General features: G+C 45.1%; 1 protein-coding gene across 1 annotated transcript; it reads right to left on the bottom strand.

Moving 5' to 3' along the window:
- Nucleotides 1-236: 236 nt before the first annotated feature.
- glod5 (glyoxalase domain containing 5) lies at nt 237-9,173 on the bottom strand. The gene is made up of 4 exons (XM_078546239.1): nt 9,069-9,173; nt 5,324-5,467; nt 2,011-2,166; nt 237-1,106 (listed from the first exon to the last, which is right to left on the bottom strand). The coding sequence occupies exons 1-4, from the start codon at nt 9,126-9,128 to the stop codon at nt 978-980; spliced, it is 489 nt and encodes a 162-aa protein (XP_078402365.1). The 5' UTR covers nt 9,129-9,173; the 3' UTR covers nt 237-977.
- Between the last annotated feature and the right edge of the window lie 13,620 nt (nt 9,174-22,793).

Genomic DNA, 22,793 nt, shown 5'->3' with positions numbered 1-22,793 from the left:
CCCGCCGATATGTAAACAGCCTATTAAGGCCATTAAGGAAGCAATTAAGCTAATTGTTAATGCTGCCCGTCCGACCTTAAGGTTGTCGGCAAAAAGGCCAAGCGGCCTTCACGTTTTTTAGGAAACCTCATCCATGAGCAGGATGAGGTTTCCTAAAGCTTATGTTAATTTAATTTAAAAAATTTCCTACATATAAAAACATGTCCCATCTCATGTGACACAGTCGCATGAGGGGACATGTTTAAGTAAATTTTTACTACATGTATTTAATATTTTCAGTAGATTCAATCTCCCTGAAGTAGCTCTGTGCCTCAGGGAGATTGAAGCGTTCTTTCGCGCACATGTGCATAAAAGCGCTGGCCCCGACTCTCTCTCCTCCTCCCCCACCTGCACAGGTAGCGCTGAGCACTACCGCTCACATCTTACGCCGAGCCCGCCCACCGCCTGAAAAATTCAGGCCCAAGTCTACTTGAGAAAACCAATCTCCTGCAGATCAACTATGGGAGCCATTGCAACTGCTGAGACATCTCTGCAATTTCCTTCACTTCAGACAATATAACAACGTGATTACAAAATAACAGGCCTGCATTGAAACACAGCCTGAGCACTATTACATTTTTATAAGTATTGTTATCTTCATCTATACCAGGTCTTGGTGTGTGTGAGAGAGTGAGTGAGGCATAGTTTACTTTAGTAACCTACAGGGCACAGGTGTAAAAAATAAACTAACCTCTTTTTTAAAAAGGACAAAAGGCTTGCTTGATGGGTTATTCCAAACTGACTTAATCACTCTGAGGGTAAAAAAACACACTTACATATACAAATATAAATGATCACAGACAAAGGTAACACCTTAAAATTGTGCGTGACACTAGTATCATACTCATTTTGTTAAATGTACAATTAACAGTTAGATCAGCTCATCTTTGTGGTTTTCATTCTCATATAGGTTTGGTCTCTGCTTGCTGATGTGTTCATTATTGGTCAGAATTGTAATTGGAAACTTCGATCAGATTATTGTCTGGATCTCTGAAGTAGACTGAAGTGATAGGACCCACTGCACCAGTTCGCTCAATAGGACCTGCTTCAATGTGAATGCCACAGACCTGTATACAAAATATCAAGAACCACTGGGAGTCATTGTCATCTACAAGAAAGCACAATAGAACAATGACAAACAGAAAATCTTCATTATCTAAGTTGCTCATTAAGTAAATTCATATCTCACTGCCTGTAAATTCATATTCAATTTGATACATGATGAGTAGAAGCGAGAATAGCGGAAGCACGGCAGAGTCCATGAAGGGCCGAAGGGCATCTTTCCATGCTGTAAAACTCTATGACTCCTGTACAACTACAACTACTGAAGCATTTCATCTTCATATGCCAGAAAAATCATAAAATTAAATCATGTTTTCCACAGCAAAATTTCATATCAGGAATAATATTAGGTAGGATACCTGCTTGCACTGGGTCTTTGAAACATTTCATTGCTATATGACAGTTATAATGAAAGATCTTGCAACATGTCCACATTGACAGTAAAATGGTGAACTTTTTACTGGTTATTCCTCCGATTAGGGTTTCCAACACACCAAATGAAATCAGCACAATACTTCAAATAGGTTAGGGTTATAGCTTTATTTCTGATGTTTGTTTTCCCACTAATGACAATTTACTGAAAATTTATTACTAACTAATGATGCTAGTTCATACAGGGCATACATAAACAAAAAGAAAAGACTTCTAACTTAAAAACAAAACCTTTGTTGTTTGGCTTACACTTTTAAAATCTCCATAGTGTCCACCAAAACATCACATTCAAGAACTCAAGCTCTTGAGCTGATGCATGGATTTTATGGTAAAGGGAACCTTATCCCAAAAACCTTCTCTGTACTTGTGATTATTTAAAACTTTACTCAAAATGTCTGAGAGATGCTCTAATCAGGCTCTCCTATCTCAAAACTTTTAAGTTTCCTTTGCACACAAATAAAATACTGTTTGACTAACCTTAAGATGTTCAATCACTTTACTGACTGGTGTTTTTGTAATCAAACACAGATCTATGGATCCTGCTGTAGGTTTGTGTGCTTTTGGCTCAAATTCCCTCCCGACTTCATGCAGATTGAATTTCTGATTCCCAAAGGAGAGTGCTTTGCGGTTGCCCTGTTTTAAGAGATTCATTACCATAAAAACATATTGACCAGCATTCTTGAAAAAACATTTTCCTTTTTTTCTCACAGCACAAGGTGTCCGCCTTGGCTCAACGATAGCACTCTTGCCTCTCATGGGTTCAAGTTCTACTCCAGAGGCATAAGCACATAGGAACGTAGGAAATAGGAGCAGGAGTAGGCCATTCAGCCCCTCGAGCCTGCTCCACTATTCAACTAGATCATGATCATCTAACTCAAGACCATTTTCCAGCACTATCCCTATATCCCTTGATATTTTTAATACCTAGAAATGTAGTGATCTCAGTGTTGAACACACTCATTGACTGATCTTCCACAGCCCTCTGGGATAGAGAATGCCAAAGATTCACCATCCTCTGAATGAAGAAATTCCTCCTCATCTCAGTCCTAAATGGCCTTCCCCTTATTGAGACTCTGTTCCCTGGTTCTAGACTTCCCAAACAGGGGAAACATCCTTCCTGCATTCACCCTGTTGAGCCCTGTAAGAATTTTGTATGTTTCAATGAGATCACCTCTCATTCTTCTGAACTCTAGAGAGTACATTCCCAGTCTCCTCAATCTCTCCTCATAGGACAATGCCACCATCCCAGGTTTCAGTCTGGTGAACCTTTGTTGCACTCTCTCTAGGGCAAGTATATACTTCCTTTGGCAAGGAGAGCAAAACTGTACACAATATTCCAAGTGCGGTCTCACCAAGGTTCTGTACAATTGCAGCAAGACTTCTTTACTCCAGTACTCGTATCCTCTTACAACAAAGGCCAACATACCATTTGCCTTCCTAATTGCTTGCTGCACCTGTTTGTTAGCTTTCAGTGACTCATGAACAAGGACACCCAGGTCCTTTTGGTTACCAACACTTCTCAATTTCTCACCGTTTAAGAAATACTCTGCATTTCTGTTTTTCTCACCAAAGTGAGAAACTTCACGTTTTTCCACATTATATTCCATCTGCCCTTTTTTGCCCACTCGCTTAGCCTGTCTAAATCTTCTGGAAGCATCTTTGCACCCTCCTCATAACACACGTTCTCATCTAGTTTTGTGTCATCAGCAAACTTGGAAGTATTACATTTGGTCCCCACATCCAAATGATTGATACAGATTGTGAATAGCTGGGGCCCAAACACTGATCCTTACAGTACCCCACTAGTCACAGCCTGCCAAGCTGAAAATGGCCCATTTATTCCTACTCCATGGGCAGAATGGGCGGGCCCGGCCCAACCTCCAGTGGGCGTGGAGCTGATCCCCGCCGGAGAAGCGGGCCCCGCCGCCATTTTACGCGGGCTGGCCAATTAAGGCCCACCCAGCGTGACTTCTGGTGGGAAGCGCTATGTGATTCCTGTGCAAACGGAGGAGGATTCCCCAAAAGCAAGAGTGCGCTCTTTCACGCATGCGCACGAAATAGCGCACATCTCCCTGAGGCAAAGTGCTGTTCAGGGAGATCGCTGACACTTCTAAAAATATGAAAAATAGAAAAAAAAAAATTCCCTAACATGTCCCCCTCATGTGACAATGTCACATGAGATGGGACATGTTCATAATTTACATAATAAGTCTAGTGGGTAAGGTTTCATGTTTTTCTATTGCCCGCCGGGGCTCCTGGCCTGCCCGCCAACCTTAAGGTTGGACGGGCAGGTCCTTTAATTGTATAATTGATCCTGTCAATGGCCTCAATTGACCATTGACAGGTTGGCGGGGCTGCAGCTGATTTTGCTGTGCCCCCGCCTTCCTGAAAATTTAAATGGGGCAGGATGACATCGGGGGTTCTGCCCGACATCATCCCGCGTCGGCGAGCAGGCCCCGCCCCTTGCTCGCCGACGGCAAAATTCTGCCCGTTTCTGTTCATTAACCAATTTTCAATCCATGCCAGTATATTATCCTCAATCCCATGTGTTCTAATTTTGCTTACAAACCTCGAGTGGAACCTTATTGGAAGCTTTCTGAAAATCCCAATGCACCACATCCTCTGGTTCCCCCTTATCTATTCTACTAGTTACATCCTCAAAAAACTCTAATAGGTTTGTCAAACATGATTTCCTTTTCATAAACCTATGTTGTTTCTGCCCAATCCTACTATTTCCTAAGTGTTGAGTTATCACACCCTTTATAATAGATTCCAGCATTTTTCCCTGCTACTGATGTCAGTCTAACAGCTCTGTCGTTCCCATTTTCTCTCTCTCCCCTTTCTTAAATAGTGGGGCTACATTTGCTACCATCCAACCTGCAGGAACCATTCCAAAATCTATAGAATTTTGGAAGAGGATCACCAATGCATCCGCTATCTCTACATCCACCTGTTTCAATACTCTGGGGTGTAGATCATCAGGTTCAGGGGATTTATCAATTTTCAATCCCATTAATTCTCCAGTACTACTTTTTTACTAATACAAAATACTTTCAGTGCCTTATTCTCAGTTCTTTGGTATTTCTGGGAGTTTTTTTGTGTCTGTGTTTACGGAGGAAAATACTAAGGCCTGGATTTTCATCACTGGGGGCATGGGGGGGGGGGGGAGGGGGGGGGGGGGGCGGTGGGGGTGGAGGTGGGAGGGGAGGGGGGAATGCAGGTGGGTAGCAGAAGTCAGAAAACTTCGCAGTTTGCCCCACCTGCCTTGGGAGAAAGTGCCCTCAAAGGCAGGGTCTTCATTGGCAGGGCACGGGCGCAGGCTGTAGTTGGGCCGGCCGATCCAGGAAAGAGGTCGGAGGCGCTCCGAGGATGCGGGCTGTTTAAAAGGCCACCTGGGTGGTGTGGGACTTCATCCCAGTTAAAATAAAAATAGAAAGGCCCTGCAGCCCTCATCCCTCATGGCCCCTCAACCCCCACACATTCCCCATGCCCCACCTATGCCACCTCATTTCCCCTACTCACCCCCTCTGGCCCATCATACCCCTTAAGCCAAGCTATGCTGTCCATCCACCCACCCTGCATAGCCAAGATTGTAGCAAAGAATCACCTAGCATGCGAAACATTTCCAAGATCGTGAGAGACAACTGGTGGAAGAGCCCCCCTAAATTTGGAAAATGTTTTCAATTCTGGATCTATTGGACCTTATTAAAAAAATCAAGACTTGTTGAGAGTCTAATACTTGCACAGACAGAAAGAAAAGAAACCAAGTGACCATGAAGTGTGATTTTACCTTGAAAGTGACAACTTCCATCCCTAAAGTTTGAGAGTAGAATGCCACAGTATCTTCAATGCTCTTTACTGTCAGAACAAGATGATCCAATCCTTTGATCTGGATTGGAGAGGTAGTGTTCTTCTGTCTGAACTGGATCAAACACTGCATAATATTTGAATATTAGAAAGAAATTAAGAAACTTGCTATGATAAAACTGTGCTCCAGTACACCATTTCTCACCTTAGATGTGGACGATAGATGGCCTGTACAGTAGCTCCAGTCAATTACTCTAAGCACCCTTGTGACAATGTATCTTGAAGAATTATTATATCTTCAGAATTCCTGTGTCCAAACTGTCAGTGAATGAAGTGGTGTACAGCAATAGATTGAATTATGAAGCAGGGAACCAAGGTTTGAATCCTAGCTTTGGATAACAGAAATCCATTTTAAACCTCACTATCCAGCAGTGAAACAAAGCTGCTATCAACTGGTTAAACACTTCAGTAAAAAGCTGCATTAACAGGTGTAGGGGGTGGGGGGTTAGGTTCACATGAAAAAATGTGATTTTATATCAAGGAAATGTGTCAAAGAAAATGTTAAAGAAGGTGAAAGAAACCATGGAATTAAAAATCTATTAGTCTAACATCTGTCGTCAGGAAATTATTGGAATTTATAATTGAAGACAGAATGATTGACCATTTAAAGGAACTTGAGCTGAATAGAGAAATCCAACATGGATTTGTAAAGGGCAGGTAATGCCCAACAAACCTGATTGCAAAAGAAAAAACAAGCAATTAAAGTTTAGAAAGGGGAATATCTATAGATGTTGTTTATATGGACCACCAGAAGACACTCAATAAGGTGCCACATAAGAAACTTAGCTAAAACTAAAGCTCATGGAATTGAAGGTAAACTATTGATCTGGCTAGGTGGTGTGTTGGGCTGCAGCAGACAGAGTTGGGATAATGGGTGTGCACTCGAATTGCATGGAAGTGGTGCCTGGCAAAGATCTGTACTGGGGCCTCACTATTCACTATATTTATGACTGATTTCGATAGCACACAGGGAGCCTTGCATCCATTTGCTGATGACATAAAGATTAATGGTATTGCACGTAGTGCAGATGGAAGCATAAATTACAAAGAGCCATTAATAAGACTAAATGAGTGAATAACATTGTGGCAGATGGATTTCAAGGCAAGTGAGGATAAGGTCACCCATCTTCAATCAAAAAAATATTGAGAATCTAGGAAAAGAGGACATAACTTTAAAATAAGAGCCAGGCCATTTAGGAGAGAAGAGGGAAACATTTTTTTCAGATAAAGCATGTTAGAATTGTGGAACTCCCTCACAAAAAGCAGCGGTTCAGTTATTAATTTTAAATCTGGGAGTAATAGATTTTTATTAGAAAAGGTTATAAAGCGATATGGAGCCAAGCCAGGTGGGATGGGGTTAAGATACAGATCAATCATGGTTTCATCACACGGTAGAAGAGGCTCAAGGGCCTGAATGATGTACTCCTGTATCTATATTGTTATTTCCCCTTGTTGGTGGCAGGGCTTTCAACTACAACAGATCTACTCTTTATCTATTTTGCCAATTACCCCTCTGTAAACCTCTCTACATCTTTAAAAGTCCTTTTCAAAGCCTACCTCTTCAACTAAGATAGTTATCACCTCACTTAATTCTCCAGCAACAGTTCTCCATCTAGTAATTTCTTTAAATGCCTTATTTTTTTATATTAAAGGCTATATATAAATATAGGTTTTTGATCAGCTTAGACCAAGAGCTCAGTAGCTCATGCTAATTAACGGAGCCATCAAATGAAGCCAAACATACTCTAATGGGTAAACTCCCTTGCAATAGAGATAGCTTTTTTTAAAGATGCGATTGAAGGAATATAGAAATTACAACACAACTTGAAGCTATTTGGCCTATGATGTCTGATCTAACTCTCAACTGAAACAATCTGCTCCATTCCAACTTCACAGCTCCTTCCACAAATCCTTTTCAAATAATGATCCAATTCCATTACAAATTGCATTAGTCTTTTCTTCAACAACTATCTAGGAGAAACAATTTCATCCTCAAATAACTAAATGTGTACATTGCAAGCTAATTTCCTGCTTTAGAATCATAGGATACAGCACAGTGTCCTAGGCCCAACCTTCTCCAGCTGCTTCATCAACGACCTTCCTTCCACCATAAGGTCAGAAGTGGGGATATTCACTGACGATTGCACAATGTTCAGCCCTAGTCACGACTCCTCAGGTATTGAAGCAGTCCATGTTCAAATGCAGCAAGACCTAGATAATAGCCAGGCTTGGGCTGATAAGTGACAAGTAACATTCACATCACACCAGTGCCAAGCAATGACCATCTCCAACAAGAGAGAATCTAGCCATTGCCCCTTGACATTCAATGGCATTATCATTGCTGAATCCCCCACTAGCAACATCCTGGGGGTTACCATTGACCAGAAACTGAACTGAACTAGCCATATAAATACTGTGGCTACAACAGGTCACAGGCAAGGAATACTGCAGTAACTCACCTCTTGACTCCACAAAGTCTGTTCATCATCTACAAGGCACAAGTCAGGAGTGTGATGGAATACTCCCCACTTGCCTGGATGAGTGCAGCTCCAACAATACTCAAGAAGCTTGACACCAACCAGACAAAGCAGCCCGCAAACATTCACTCCCTCCACCACCAATGCACAATGGCAGCAGTGTGTAGCATCTACAAGATGCACTGCAGGAATTCACCAAGGCTCCTTAGGCAGCACCTTCCAAACCCACGACCACTACCATCTAGAAAGACAAGGGCAGCAGACCCATGGGAAAACCACCGCCTGGACATTCCCCACCAAGCCACTCACCATCCTGACTTGGGAATATATCACCATTCCTTCACTGGGTCAAAATCCTGGAACTCCCTCCCTAACAGCACTGTGGATGTACCGACACCACAAGGACTGCAGTGGTTCAAGAAGGCAGCTCACCACTGCTTTTTCAAGGGTAATTAGGGATGGGCAATAAATGTTGGCCTAGCCAGCGATGCCCACATCCCATGAATGAATAAAAAAAAGAGCCCATTGACCCATTGTTGCTCTGCCAGCTCAATGAAACAGCTATCCATTTACTCCCACCGCCCTGCTCTCTCCCCATATTTCAAGGGTTTATTCAATTTGCTTTTGAAAGTCACGATCGACTGCTTTCACAACCCTTTCAGGCAGCGCATCCCAGATCATATTCTGCTCCGGTTCTTCTGCCAATTTTCTTAAATCTTAAATGGGTAGCATCCATTGTGCCATTGGAAACAGTTTCTCCTTATCTATCAAAACCCTTCATGATATTGAACACGTCTATTCATTGTCCCTTTAACCATCTCTGCTGGAAGGAAAACAATTCTATTTAACTGAAGAGTCACATTGTGACACAGCCATGCGTGTTTTTCTCTCTCCATGGATGCCCCCAGGCCTGCTGAGTTTTCCCAGCACTTTCTATTTTTATTACCTGGGAACATCGTAACAGGAGCAGACCATTCAGTGGTGCTCAAACCAGAGTTTGTACAGCCAAGGCTACACCTCCACTCCAAACCCGGAATTAGAATCTCACTATCCACAGAGTGGTCCCAAACCCAGGATGTGCATCGGGATCGGAATGTACTGACTGAGGACTGTGTTGTTCCGGCGCCCGGGCAGGAATAGACTTTCTTTATGCTCAATATTTTATTGAATATAAAGGTGGGATAAATTTACCTGACGGTAAACGCCGTGACAACGGTATCCCGTAGAAAGCAAACTCTTTAAAAGCGCCATTTTGCTGAAGGTACTACTGCTCTTCCTGAACTGAAACTGACTGGATTTCCTCTATTCTAAGAGCCGCTTAGTCTCCGCCTCTCGGCCAGGTCATGCCAGGTACTGAGGCGCCCCAAGCTTCACGTTAAGCAAACACGTCAATGAAAACTTTCAAGTTACCAATTTAGATTGCACTTTCATAAATCTCTTTGTTTCGTCAACTATAAGTTGCTTACTCCTTCATAATTCCCCTTTGTTCCATCAGCCGTAAATACTGGGAAGCAGATCAAGATTAAGTAGAATTAAAGGATGTCCAGAAGAAATCTAAATAAAACTAATTCTATGGTTGGACCTTCGGCAATCTGAGACAAATGAAGTGGTCAGTCTTTCATATTTTTGTTGACGCTTGGAAATTATATTATTTCCTAGTCCAGCCCTTGACTTGTGCTAGCACGCTGGCCTCAAAAGTCAAAAGCTCATGGATTCTGGTCCCACTCCAGAGTTTTGGACAGGATTTTAACTGGCAAGGTGGGTTTGGGCATGGGTGTGGGGTTAATTTCCTTGCCACCCCCATATTTTTTTTTCCACCAGTGCTTACTTAATAGATAAACATCACATAACGCCAACCACACATAACACAAAAATACATTTATTAAAGATCTGAGACGTTGGTAGCAGTATTACACAGTTGGATAGCTTGTACACATGTCTGAGTGGGTAGCTTAATCACATGATATATTGCATCATTTCCCCTCTAGTAATGTATACAGAAAATATAACCACACCCACTTAAAGGTGTACCACAAACAATCCTGTTCATGTCCAGTGTTTACCAGAATGCATTCGGAGACAGTGGGAAACCCCAATGGAGATGTTGGGCCTGTAATTTAAATATGTTGAGTGACAATTAATCCTGACTTTAACCCAGTATTGTGGCTTTAATAACCAGCGCACAGATATCCCAAGTTTTACAGGTAATTTCCAAAATTTTGAAAGCCAGTTCTGTTATTTTGGACAAAAACAGAATTACCTGGAAAAACTCAGCAGGTCTGGCAGCATCGGCGGAGAAGAAAAGAGTTGACGTTTCGAGTCCTCATGACCCTTCGGCAGAACTGAGTAAAGTTAGGAGAGGGGTGAAATATAAGCTGGTTTAAGGTTGGGGGGGGGGGGGAGAGAAGTTGGGGGGGGGTGTGGTTGTAGGGACAAGCAAGCAGTGATAGGAGCAGATAATCAAAAGATGTCACAGACAAAAGGAACAAAGGGGTGTTAAAGGTGGTGATGTTATCTAAGAAAATGTGCTAATTAAGAATGGATGGCAGGACACTCAAGGTACAGCTCTAGTGGGGGTGGGGTGGAAAGACTGACGACAGGGTATTACAGTTATAGATTTAAAAATAATGGAAATAGGTGGGAAAAGAAAAATCTATATAATTTATTAGAAAAAACAAAAGGGAGGGGGAAGAAACGGGAAGGGGGTGGGGATGGGGAGGGAGCTTAAGATCTAAAGTTGTTAAATTCAATATTCAGCCTGGAAGGCTGTAAAATGCTGCCAGACCTGCTGAGTTTTTCCAGGTAATTCTGTTTTTGTTTTGGATTTCCAGCATCCGCAGTAGTTTTTTGTTTTTATCTCTGTATTTAATTGACTGCCACTCCTCTTCAAGAAATGCCTACCTTGAAGAAGTATTGCTCTGCTCTCCAACAGGGTTTCCGTCTGTCTCTTCTGCCTTGTTCACCTTCATTGCTTATATTTCACCCCTCTCCTAACTTTACTCAGTTCTGCCGAAGGGTCATGAGGACTCGAAACGTCAACTCTTTTCTTCTCCACCGATGCTGCCAGACCTGCTGAGTTTTTCCAGGTAATTCTGTTTTTGTTTTGGATTTCCAGCATCCGCAGTAGTTTTTTGTTTTTATCTCTGTTATTTTGGACTTTATTCACCTTCATCTGACTTCCTTGGTGTCAGCCTTCACTGCAGCTTGGGAACAGCTTATGGATCGCTGCATTAAGCTTGTATAAGTAACAGGAAGAGCAGCAAAACCAACAGCACCAGGAGCAACAGGAACAACACCAAAAACAGCATGGCTGTCTTCTCCTTAGCCATGTGCTGCTCCAAGGGACAGAGGAGATGAACACAGAGCTCCAGCTTGAAGGAGGTGATACCTTCAACACGTGGAATATAGGCAGAGGATCAGGTTACTCAACATGACATAGCAACAGTGTCTTAGGAGGCTTAGACTTTTGCAGCACATTATTGCTGAAATCTACAACCTCTTGGAACAAGATCTCTTGCCAAGAAGAACAGGTGGACACGCATTGCCAGTACCTAACAAGGTCACCACACCCTTGAGTTTCTTTACCTCTGGCTCTGTCCAGTGATCAGCTGGGGACATGCCCAGAACCTTGCAATCAACTGCCCACAAGTGCACCTCCCAGGAGACTGATGTTTGTTTGCCAAGTCTGCCACTGATGTCCATTTTGCTACTGATGAGGACAGATAGAATCAGAGGCTTTCACATTCGCTGTAATGGCTGGATTCCCACAGGTACAGAGAGTTGCAGACTTTGTCAGTCAAGGTACCTTAGGTCAACCAGTAGTGTCTTAGGCCCAATCATCTTCAGCTACTTCATCAATGATATTCCTTCCATCATGAGGTCAGAAGTGGAGATGTTCGCTGATGATTGCACTATGTTCAGCACCATTCATGACTCCTCAGGTACTGAAGCAGTCCATGCCCAAATGCAGCAAAGCCTGGACAATATCCAGGCTTAGGCTGACAAGTGGCAAGTAACATTCATGCCACACAAGTGCCAGACAATGACCATCTCCAACAAGAGAGAAACTAGCCATTGCCCCTTGGCATTCAATGGCATTACCATCACTGAATCACCCACTATCAACATCCTGGGGGTTACCACTTACCGTAAGCTAAACTGGAATGGTCATATAAATACTGTGGTTACAAGAGCAGGTCAAAGACTAGGAATCTTGTAGCGAGTAATGTACCTCCTGACTCCCCAAAACCTGTCCACCATTTACATGGCACAAGTCAGGAGTATGATAGAATACTGTCCACTTGCCTGGATGAGTGCAGCTCCAACAACACTCAATAAGCTTGACACCATCCAGGACAAAGCAGCCCACTTGATTAGCATTCCATCCACAAACATTCACTCTCTCCACCCACTACGAATGAACATTGGCAACAGTATGTACCATCAACAAGATGTACTGCAGGAACTCACCAAGGCTCCAAACCAACAACTGCTACAGTCTAGAAGGACAAGGGCAGCAGACACATGGGAGCATCACCACCTGGAAGTTCCCCACCAAGCCACTCACCATCCTGATTTGGAAATATATCACCGTTCCTTCTCTGTCTCTGGGCCAAAATCCTGGTACTCCTTTCCTAACAGCACTGTGGGTATACCTACACCACATGGACTGCAGTGGTTCAAGAAGGCAGCTCACCACCACCTTCTCAAGGACAATTAGGGATGGGCAATAAATGCTGGCCCAGCCAGCGAAGCCCACATCCCATGAATTAATAAAAAAAATGTATTTGTTGGTTGGACAGGATTCTACTTAATGTTCCACTTGATGTCTCTGCACTGGAGTGCTGATTTGAATGCTTCAGCTGGAGATTGGTAAGTGAGGGAGTTTTAAGGGCTAATCAAATTTAAGGGTTAATTTCTATCTACATTCTAATCTTTGTTTAATTAAGCAATTAACTAAAAGTTGCTCTTTAGATTGGGAGAAGGTGAGTTTTAACTCTTTTAAAGCCAACCAAATAAACCAAATTAACAAAATGAAGGATAAAGTAAACACAGCTCCTAAGTTAAGTTAGCTGTAAAACCAAAGACAAAGTTTAAAGAAAACTTACAAACATCAAATCAAAATGTGATTAAGGGGGTCGATAAAGCATCCCAGACCCCACGGTGCCCACTGAGCATGGAAGGCCTCGACAGTGCCAGCAGACACCGCGTGCTCCCTCTCCAGGGACACCTGGCCGCAAATGTAGCCGTGGAAGAGGGGCAAACAGTCGGGTGGGACGACCCCCTCGATCACCCGCTGCCTGGACCTGCTAATGGCTAATTTGGCCAAGCCCAGGAGCAGGTTCACAAGGAGGTCCTCCTCCTTCCCGGCCCCACTCTGCACTGGGTGTCTGTAGATCAGGAGCGTGGGACTGAAGTGCAAACAAAACATTAATAAAAGGTTTTTTAAATAACTGAACAGGGAGTGCAGCCTACAACAATTAATATAGACGTGGTTCATGGACTCCACAAGACCGCAAAAAGGGCAGGTGTCCTGGGAGTCCGTGAACCAACACATCCTACGATTATAGGGGACTGCTGCGTGCAACACCCTCCACCCCAGGTCCCCGATGGAAAGCGGGAGGACACCTCCGTAGAGGGCCTCCCAATGGGGACCTCCGCCACCAGACGGCAACAAGGCCTGCTAGGGCGTGTCCGGGCAGCGGGCGAGGGCAAGGAAGTGAAAGATGTGCAGCAGCAGCCCATACAGGAAACTCCTCTGTGCCGTGCTAAAGGACACAGAGGGCATTTCCCCAAGGCGACTCATATTGCGGGGCACCGGCATCCGAGGAAGGGTTCGGGGCTTGGGGCCAATGTGGAATTCCGCCTGAACAGGGGAATGCTCAGACGGAAGACCACCATGTACCTGCGCCACCTCAAGGCCCAGTATAATGTCGGGGGCGAGCACGATCGTCCTAAGGTCTTGAATGACATCTGCCGCGAGACGGATGGCCACGGATGCACGACGCGCCAACTCCTGCGGGAATCATCCAGCCCACTCCTCCACCAACCAGCACGTCCCCGATCCTGGTCACCCCAGCATCCACAGCCCTCCTCTCTGCCAGCCACTGAAAGGGACAGAGGGGCGGATTCCTGACAATAGCCGCTACTCCTGACGGAGGAGAGCTGCGTCGTGAGGCGACCATGTTCCAGACTTTGATCAGGTCCTGGTAAAAGACAGGCAATGCCTGCAAGGAACCAGGAAGGCCCCTCAGCTCTATAAACAGGAGCTGTATGTCATAATTCAGGCCGTGAACGTGGCGGAAGAAATACGTCGCTAGGGCAACCATCTCGGAGGGGGGTTCAACGTAAAGGTATCACTGCAGGGCTTGAAGGCGGAATTTCGCCACCTGGGTGTGAATGCACACCAGCACCTGACCGCCCTCCCTAAGCGGGAGACTCAGAACCTCAGCAGCGACCCAGTGCAGTCTTTTGTCCCAGAAGATTCGACGAGTATTCTCTGGATTTTTGTGACAAAGTCCGGGGGAGGGTTCAAAGTGACCAGCCGGTACCACAGCATGGCAGCAATCAGCTGGTTTATGACCAGAACTCGACCCCGGAAGGTGAGTTTTAGTCCAGCTTTAAAACATGGCTCATCCAGGCTCTGCTTGCAATTGGTTAATTAGTTAGCTGGCTTAAACAGGTTTTCAGAAGCTAGATTCAGGCAGCATAAAAGCAAGCCATCCACAGTGCTACTTTTGTCTTCACTGGAGTGCTGCTTTGGGCTGCGAGTGAGTGAGCAAGCAAGCGGGTTTTTTACCTTTCCTCAAAGAAGAGCAGCGGCCTTGGGATGTAGAGGTTGGTGAGTATTTCTACTGTCCTTGATATTCTCTAAACTAGAGGAAGTAAAAGTAAAGGGAGTAATTTAAGAGTAAGTCATGGCAGGGCAGCTTGGTCACATGGAATGCTCCTCCTGTTTGATGTGGGAAGTCAGGGACACTTCCAGTGCCCATGGTGACCACGTGCACAGCAAGTGTCTCCAGCTTCAGGTACTTAAAATCTGCATTTCGGATGTGGTTGGAGTCACTGCGGAGCATCTGCAGGGCTAAGATCTTTGTGGATAACAAAGATAGTGAGGTGGTCACACCACAGGTAAAGAGTGCACCAGCAGAAAGGAATGGGTGACTGCCAGACAGAGTCCTGCAGGTAGGTAGTGCAGGAGTCTCCTGTGTCCATCTCCCTCTGTAACAGATTTTGCGTTTTGGATACTGCTGGAGGAGATGTTTTCTCAGGGGAATGCAGCGAGAGCCAAGTCTGTGGCACCACGAGTGGCTCAGCTGCAAGGGGGGTGGGATTGGGGAAGAAAAAAGGGTGGGAGAGCAATAGCGATAGGGAATTTTATCATAAGGGGATCAGATAGACATTTCTACAGCTGCAGATGTGACACCAGGATGGTATGTTGCCTCCCCGGCACCAGTGTCAAGGATGTCACTGAGTGGCTGCAGGACATTCTGAAGGGGGAGGGTGAACAGTCAGAGGTCATGGTCCATAGTGGTACCAACAACATAGGTAAAAAGAGGGATGAGGTCCTGCAAGCAGAATATAGGGAGCTAGGAAATAAGTTAAAAAGCAGGATCTCAAAGGTAGTAATCTCAGGGTTATTCCCAGTGCCACGTGCTAGTGAGATCTGGAATAGGAGAATAGACCAGATGAATGCATGGCTGGAGAGATAGTATAGGAGGGAGGAATTTAAATTCCTGAGCCATTGGGATTCATTCTGGGAAAGATGGGACCTGTACAAATTGGACAGATTGCACCCCAGCAGGACCGGGACCAATATCCTCACAGGGATACTCACTAGTACTGTGAGGGAGGGTTTAAACTAGAGTGGCAGGGAGATGGGAACCTGAGTGGCGAAACAGAAGAGAGGGAAACCAAGACAGAAAAGTAAAAAGCAAAAGTGGAAGACAGAGGAAATGGAGGCCAGCAGCAAATAGGACCATAATACAAAAAAAGATGTGTAAAAAGACAAGTCCAAAGACATTGTATCTGAATGCATGGAGCAATAAGGTAGATGAATTAACAGTGCAAATAGATGTAAATGGGTATCATATGATTGTGATTACAGAGACATGGGTGCTGGGTGACCAAGGCTGGGAACTGAATATCCAGGGGTATTCAGTATTTAAGAAGGACAGGCAAAAAGGAAAAGGAGCTGGCATGGCATTGTTAGTTAAGGATGAAATCAGTGCAATAGTGAGAAAGGATATTGGCTCAGAAGATCTAGATGTAGAATCAGTCTGGGTGGAGGTAAGAAGCAACAAGGGGTAGAAACCATTAGTGGGAGTTGTGTATAGTCCTCCAAACAGTAGTGGTAAGGTAGAAGGCAGTATTAAACAGGAAATTAGAGATGCATGTAAAAAGGGTGCTTTAGTAATCATGGGTGACTTTAATCTACATACACACTGGGCAAACCAAATTAGCAATAATACAGTGCCGGATGAATTCCTGGAGTGTGTACGAGATGGTTTTTTAGACCAGTACGTTGAGGAACCAACCAGGGAACAGGCTATCCTAGATTGGTTTTGTGCAATGAGAAGGGGTTAATTAATAATCTTGTTGTGCGGGGTCTTTTAGGGAACAATGACCATAACATGCTAGAATTCTTCCTTAATTTGGAAAGTGAAGTAGTCCAATCCGAAACTAAGGTACTAAATCTAAACAAAGGAAACTACAAAGGTATGGGGCATGAGTCGGCAAAGATAGATTGCAGAACTTCATTAAAAGGCATGACGGTGGATAGGCAATGGCTAATATTTAAGGAACAAATATAAGCATTGCAACAGTTTCCTTTCTGGTGTAAAAAGACAATAGGAAAAGTGGCCCAACCATGGCTAGCAAAAGAAATTAAGGGTAGTATTAAATCCAAAGAGGAGTCATATAAAGTTCTTAGAAAAAGTAGCAAGCCTGAGGATTGGGAGCAGTTTAGAATTCAGCAAAGGAGGACCAAGAGATTGATTAAGAGGGGAAAAATAGAGTATGAGAGTAAACTTGCAAGGAACATAAAAATGGACTGTAAAAGCTTCTATTAGTGTGTAAGAAGAGAAAGATTAGTGAAGACAAATGTAGGTCCCTTACAGTCCGAAACAGGAGATTTATAATAGAGAACAAGGAAATGGCAGAGCAATTAAACAACTACTTTAGTTCTGTCTTCATGGAGGAAGACACAACTAACTTCCCAGAAATACTAGTGAACCAAAAGTCTAGTGAGAAGGAGGAATTGAAGGAAATTAGTATTCATAAAAAACAGTGCTGGGGAAATTAATGGGATTGAAAGCTGATGAATCCCCAGGGCCTAATAATCTATTTCCCTGGGTACTGAAGGATCTGGCCATAGAAATAGTGGAAGCATATATTCTGGAACAGTCCCAGCAGATTAGAGGGTGGCAAATGTAACCCCACTATTTAAAAAATGGAGGGAGCGAAAAGATAGGGAATTACAGACTGGCTGGCCGAACATCAGTGGTAGGGAAAATGCGAGAATCCATTATAAAGTATGTGATAACAGGACACTTAGAAAATATCAACGGGATTAGACAAAGTCAACATAGATTTATGAAAGGGAAATCAAGTTTGACAACCTACTGGTGTTTTTTGAGGACTTAACTAGAGGAATAAATAAGGGAGAACCAGTGGATGTGGTGTATTTGGATTTTCAGAAAGCTTTTGATAAAGTCCCACATAAGAGGCTAATGTGTAAAATTAAAGCACATGGGATTGGGGGTAATATATTGGCATAGATTGAGAATTGGTTAGCAGACAGGAAACAGAGGAGGAATAAATGGGTCTTTTTCGGAATGGTCAGCGGTAACTAGTGGGTTACCACAGGGAGCAGTGCTTGGGCCCCAGCTATTCACAGCATATACCAATGATTTGGATGAGAGAACCAAATGTAATATTTCCAAGTTTGCTGATGACACAAAATTAGGTGGGAATGTGAGTGGTGAGGAGGATGTTAAGAAGCTTCAAGGCGATTTAGACAAGTTGGGTGAGTGGGCAAATACATGGCAGATGCAGTATAACATGGATAAGTGTGAAATTATCCTACGTCGGTAGGGAAAACAGAATGGCAGAGTATTATTTAAATGGTGATAGATTGGGAAATGTTGATGTGCAAAGGTACCTGGGTGTCCTTCTCCACCAATCACTGAAAGCAAGCATGCAGGTGCAGCAAGCAGTTAAAAAGGCAAATGGTATGTTGGTCTTCATTGCAAGAGGAGTTGAGTATAGGAGTAAGGATGTCTTACTGCAGCTATACATGACCTTGGTGAGACCACATCTGGAGTATTGTGTACAGTTTTGGTCTCCTTACCTAAGAAAGGATATTATTGCCATAGAGGGAGTGCAGTGGTTCACCAGACTGATTCCTGGGATGGCAGGATTGTGGTATGGGGAGAGATTAGGTCGACTAGGCCTGTATTCACTGGAGTTTAGAAGGATGAGAGGGGATCTCATTGAAACGAATAAAATTCTGACACAGCTGGACAGACTGGATGCAGGGATGATGTTTCCTCTGGCTGGGGGGGTCTAGAACAAGAGGTCATAATCTCCAGATATGGGATAGGCCATTTAGGACTGAGATGAGGAGAAACCTCTTCACTCAGAGGGTGGCGAACCTGTGGAATTCTCTACCACAGAGAGCTGTGGATGCTGAGTCACTGAATGTATTTAAGAAGATCATAGATTTTTAGACTCTAAAGGTATCAAGGGGCGTGGGGAGAGAGCCCAGTATGGCGTTGAGATAGAGGATCAGCCATGATCATATTGAATGGCGGAGCAGGCTCGAAGGGCCGAATGACATACTCCTGCTTTATTTTCTATGTTTCTATGTTTCTATGTTCAGCTGCAATGTGACCACTGGAATGTTTTCATGTATGTTGTACAAGATATCCTGAAGCTGCCATGATTCCTTCATTCTGTGCCAGTCACATCTCCCGCAGGTCTTCACACCTCTAAATAGAATCAGTGACTGGCTCCTTGGAGACAAGGGCTACCCACGAAGGATGTGGCTGATGACACCCAATGAGGAGCCCTCCCGCTGATGTTGAGTAAAGGTATAACCGGACCCTCACGAGCACAGGGTTGTTCATTGAGCAAGTCACTGGGTTATGGACAAAACAATGAAGGTGTCTGGACAGATCTTGGAGCACCCTTCAGTATGCACCAGCAAGAGTGCCCAATGATAGTGGTCTGCTATGCCTTGGACAACTCTGAACTGTAGAGAGAATTGGAGCTGCCATGAGGAGGAAGGTGAGGACTTCTCTGGATCCTCCATGGAGGAGGAGGAACAGGATGGGGCCGGGTGCCTGCAACTGCCCACCTAGCTATCAGAGATGGACTCATCTAGGTATGGTTCAGATCATCGGAGTGTGTAAAGCCTTTGGCAGAACAATGCTGAATCCACTACTGACCACCTTCCTCCCAGGAACACAATTATTCCCGCAGTCAGAAATTCCTTCATTTCCTTCAAACCTTTCGGGTGGAATTTAATGTGTGGGATGGGAGCCCTGCCCTTCAGCTGGAGAACTGGTGGGAACTTGCATTGCTTCCCTCCAAGAGGCCCGACGCAATTACCAGGCAATCAGGCATTGACCTGTACTTCATTGGGCCTCTCACTTAATCCCCAGTAGGGAGGAAATCCCACCCTCAAGAGCTGCTGGCCAATCAGAGGCTCGCAGCTCTCCAGTACTGGCAGCACTACTGGGAGCAGTAGCCACTCCCATATTACATTTGGGCCTAGTTTGAGGATCACTGCTAGATTCCCAGATGGAGCTAAGTGAGTGGAATGAGGATTGACAGTGAGAAGGTTGCTGGTGAGGGGGTGGAGGAGTGTCAGTAGCAAGGGCAGAGATAGTTTTCAGCAGGCGCCACTCTTCCCAAAGTCGGGTCCCATGATTGGGCACAGAAGTGCCTGTGGATGAAGGATCTTCCCAGTAGCTGCTGGCAAACTTAACAGGTTAAATACCAGTGACGGCAGAATAAGGCTCTTACATGGCCTTTAAGTGGCTAACTAAGAGCCTCAATTGACCTCTGGGCCGGAAGGCTGCCTTCCACCCTTTCCCCCCTGAGCTTGATTGGAGGAGGCAGGAAGGCAGCGGGAATGCACCCCTTCCCCTCTGCCACTCCCCCTGAGCCCGCACCCTCCCGTCCAATCCCTGCCTCCAAACTCGCCTCCAGGGGAACACTAAATTCTGTCCTTTGCTCATCTTCTGCTCTGGTCATACCATTCTCCTCAAGGCTAAAGTCCATTTAAAAGGCTGGAGACAACAAAGGAGATGAATGGACAATGGAGGCTTGAAATAATGGGCTGAAATCCTCCCCCCCCCCCCTGTTGGGGGGGAAGTTGATGTACGGGCGCGCTTCCAATCAGCGGCCCCGATCGGAGGCGTGGCGCCATTTTACGTGGACGGGCCAATTAAGGCCCACCCAGCGTGACGCCCACACAGAAGTGCTATGCGGTCCCTGTGCAGGCGGGGAGGGAATCCCAAAATCGTGTGTGCTCTTTCGCGCATGTGCACAAAAGAGTGTGCCCTTCTCCCTGAGGCTAAGTGCAGCCTCAGGGAGATGGCCTATAAATGTAAAAAAGACAAAAATAGAAAAATAAAATTTCCCTTACACGTCCCCTCATGTGACAATGTCACGTGAGTTGGGACATATCCATAACCTTTACACAATCTTTACTAACATTTTTTAAACCCTACATGAAACTGCATCTCACCCGTGGATGAGGTTTCATGTTTTTTCCAGTTCCCACCGGGGCACCTGGCCAGCCCGCCAACCTTAAGGTTGGACAGGCAGGCCCTTTAATTGCTTAATTGACCCGGTCAATGGCCTCAATTGGCCATTGCCAGGTCAGTGAGCGTACAGCTGATTTTGCTGCGCTCCTGCCTTCCTGAAAATTTAAATCAGGCGTGGTGACATCGGGTGTTCCCTCCGACATCACCGTGCGTCATTTTACACGTCGGCGAGCGGGCCCCGCCCCCCGTCGCCGACTCTAAAATTCTGCCCAATGTGTTTGATTCATTTACATTTTGCAATAACTTAACACACTGACATTTTTATTATCACCCAAGTGAATCCCCTTTGCAATTCAAACATCTTTCTTTTCCTCTGTTCTATTGTACTTTTATGTATTGCTAACCACGTAATCTGAGCAGGGCTAAAGGCAGGCTGATTGTCCCTGTGCTCTGACAGCTCAGTTGCCCTTGGCAGACATTCTCTAGGTTTTGGAGCCTCTGAGGGCCCCAAAGGCTGCCCTATTTCTCCCTGTGCAGGGGAAGACTTGGATATCGGGACAGCAGGCAGCATTTGGCTCAGAATGGGTTAGGGAGAAAGCAAGGGATGAGAAGCAGGAGCACTTCCACCAGAGGGGAGGTGATGGCATAGTGGTCTTGTCGCTGGACTATTAATCCAGAGAGCCAGGGTAATGCTCTGGGACCCAGGTTAGAACCCTGCCACAGCAGATGGTGGAATTTAAATTCAATAAAAATCTGGAATTAAAATCATTGTCGCTTGTTGTAAAAACCCATCTGGTTCACTAATGTCCGTTCACTAATGTAAGGAAATCTGTTGTCCTTACCTGGTCTGGCCTACATGTGACACCAGGCCTAATGTAGTTGACTCTTAAATGCCCTCTGAAATAGCCTAGGTATCAAACTGCTACAAAGCCTCAAACAAGGAATGAAACCGGATGGATCACCCAGCATCGACCTAGGCACCGGAAACGACCTGCAAATTCAGCCCTGTCAATCCTGCAAAGTCCTCCTTACTAACGTCTGGAGGCTTGTGTCAAAATTGGGAGAGCTGTCTCACAGACTAGTCAAGCAATAACCTGACATAGTCATCCTCACGGAATCATATCTTACAGATAATGTCCCAGACACCACCAGCACCAACCCTGGGTATATCCTGTCCCACTGGCAGGACAGACCCAGCAGAGGTGGCGGCACAGTGGTATACAGTCAGGAGGGAGTTGCCCTGGGAGTCCTCAACATCAACTCCAGACCCCATGAAGTCTTATGGCATCAGGCCAAACATGGGCAAGGAAACCTCCTGCTCATTATCACGTACCACCCTCCCTCAACTGATGAATCAGTGCTCCTCCATGTTGAACACCACTTGGAGGAAGCACTGTGGGTGGCAAGGATGCAGAATGTAGTCTGGGTGGGAGACTTAATTGTCCATCACCAAGAGTGACTCGGTAGCACCACTACTGACCAAGCTGGCCAAGTCCTAAATGACATAGCTGCAAGAATGGGTCTGCGGCAGGTGGTGAGGGAGCCAACAAGAGGGGAAAACATACTTGAACTCATCCTCACCAACCTGCCTGCCGCAGATGCACCTGTCCGTGACAGTATCGGTAGGAGTGACCACCGCACAGTCCTTGTGGAGACGAAGTCCCGTCTTCACATTGAGGATACCCTCCTTCGTATTATGTGGCATCACCACTGTGCTAAATGGGATAGATTTCGAACAGTGGTGGCAACTCAGGACTGGGCATCCATGAAGTGCTGTGGGCCATTAGCAGCAGCAGAGTTGTACTTGAACACAATCTGTAACCTCATGGCCAAGCATATCCCCCGCCCTGCCATTACCATCAAGCCAGGGGATCAACCCTGGTTCAACGAAGAGTGCAGGAGGGCATGCCAAGACTAGCACCAGGCATACCTAAAAATGAGGTGTCAATCTGGTGAAGCTATAACACAAGACTACTTGTATGCTAAACAGCATAAGCAGCAAGTGATAGACAGACCTAAGCGACTCCACAACCAAAGAATCAGATCTAAGCTCTGCAGTCCTGCCACATCCAGTTGTGAATGGTGATGGACAATTAAACAACTCACTGGAGGAGGAGGCCCCACAAATACCGCCATTCTC

Source organism: Cetorhinus maximus, chromosome 8 (assembly GCF_964194155.1).
Source record: "Cetorhinus maximus chromosome 8, sCetMax3.hap1.1, whole genome shotgun sequence".
NCBI lineage: Eukaryota > Metazoa > Chordata > Chondrichthyes > Lamniformes > Cetorhinidae > Cetorhinus > Cetorhinus maximus.
Note: the sequence above shows the minus strand (reverse complement) of the source record. Positions and strands in the feature narration are given on the sequence as shown.

Bases quoted from the DNA above. Each gene is read 5' to 3' on its own strand.
- glod5 (XM_078546239.1), bottom strand. From the start codon at position 9,128: ATGGCGCTTTTAAAGAGTTTGCTTTCTACGGGATACCGTTGTCACGGC. The intron at 5,468-9,068 runs GTAAATTTATCC...AATATTATGCAG, and splicing joins GTCACGGCGTTTACCGTCAG to TGTTTGATCCAGTTCAGACA. The intron at 2,167-5,323 runs GTAAAATCACAC...CTCTTAAAACAG, and splicing joins TGGAAGTTGTCACTTTCAAG to GGCAACCGCAAAGCACTCTC.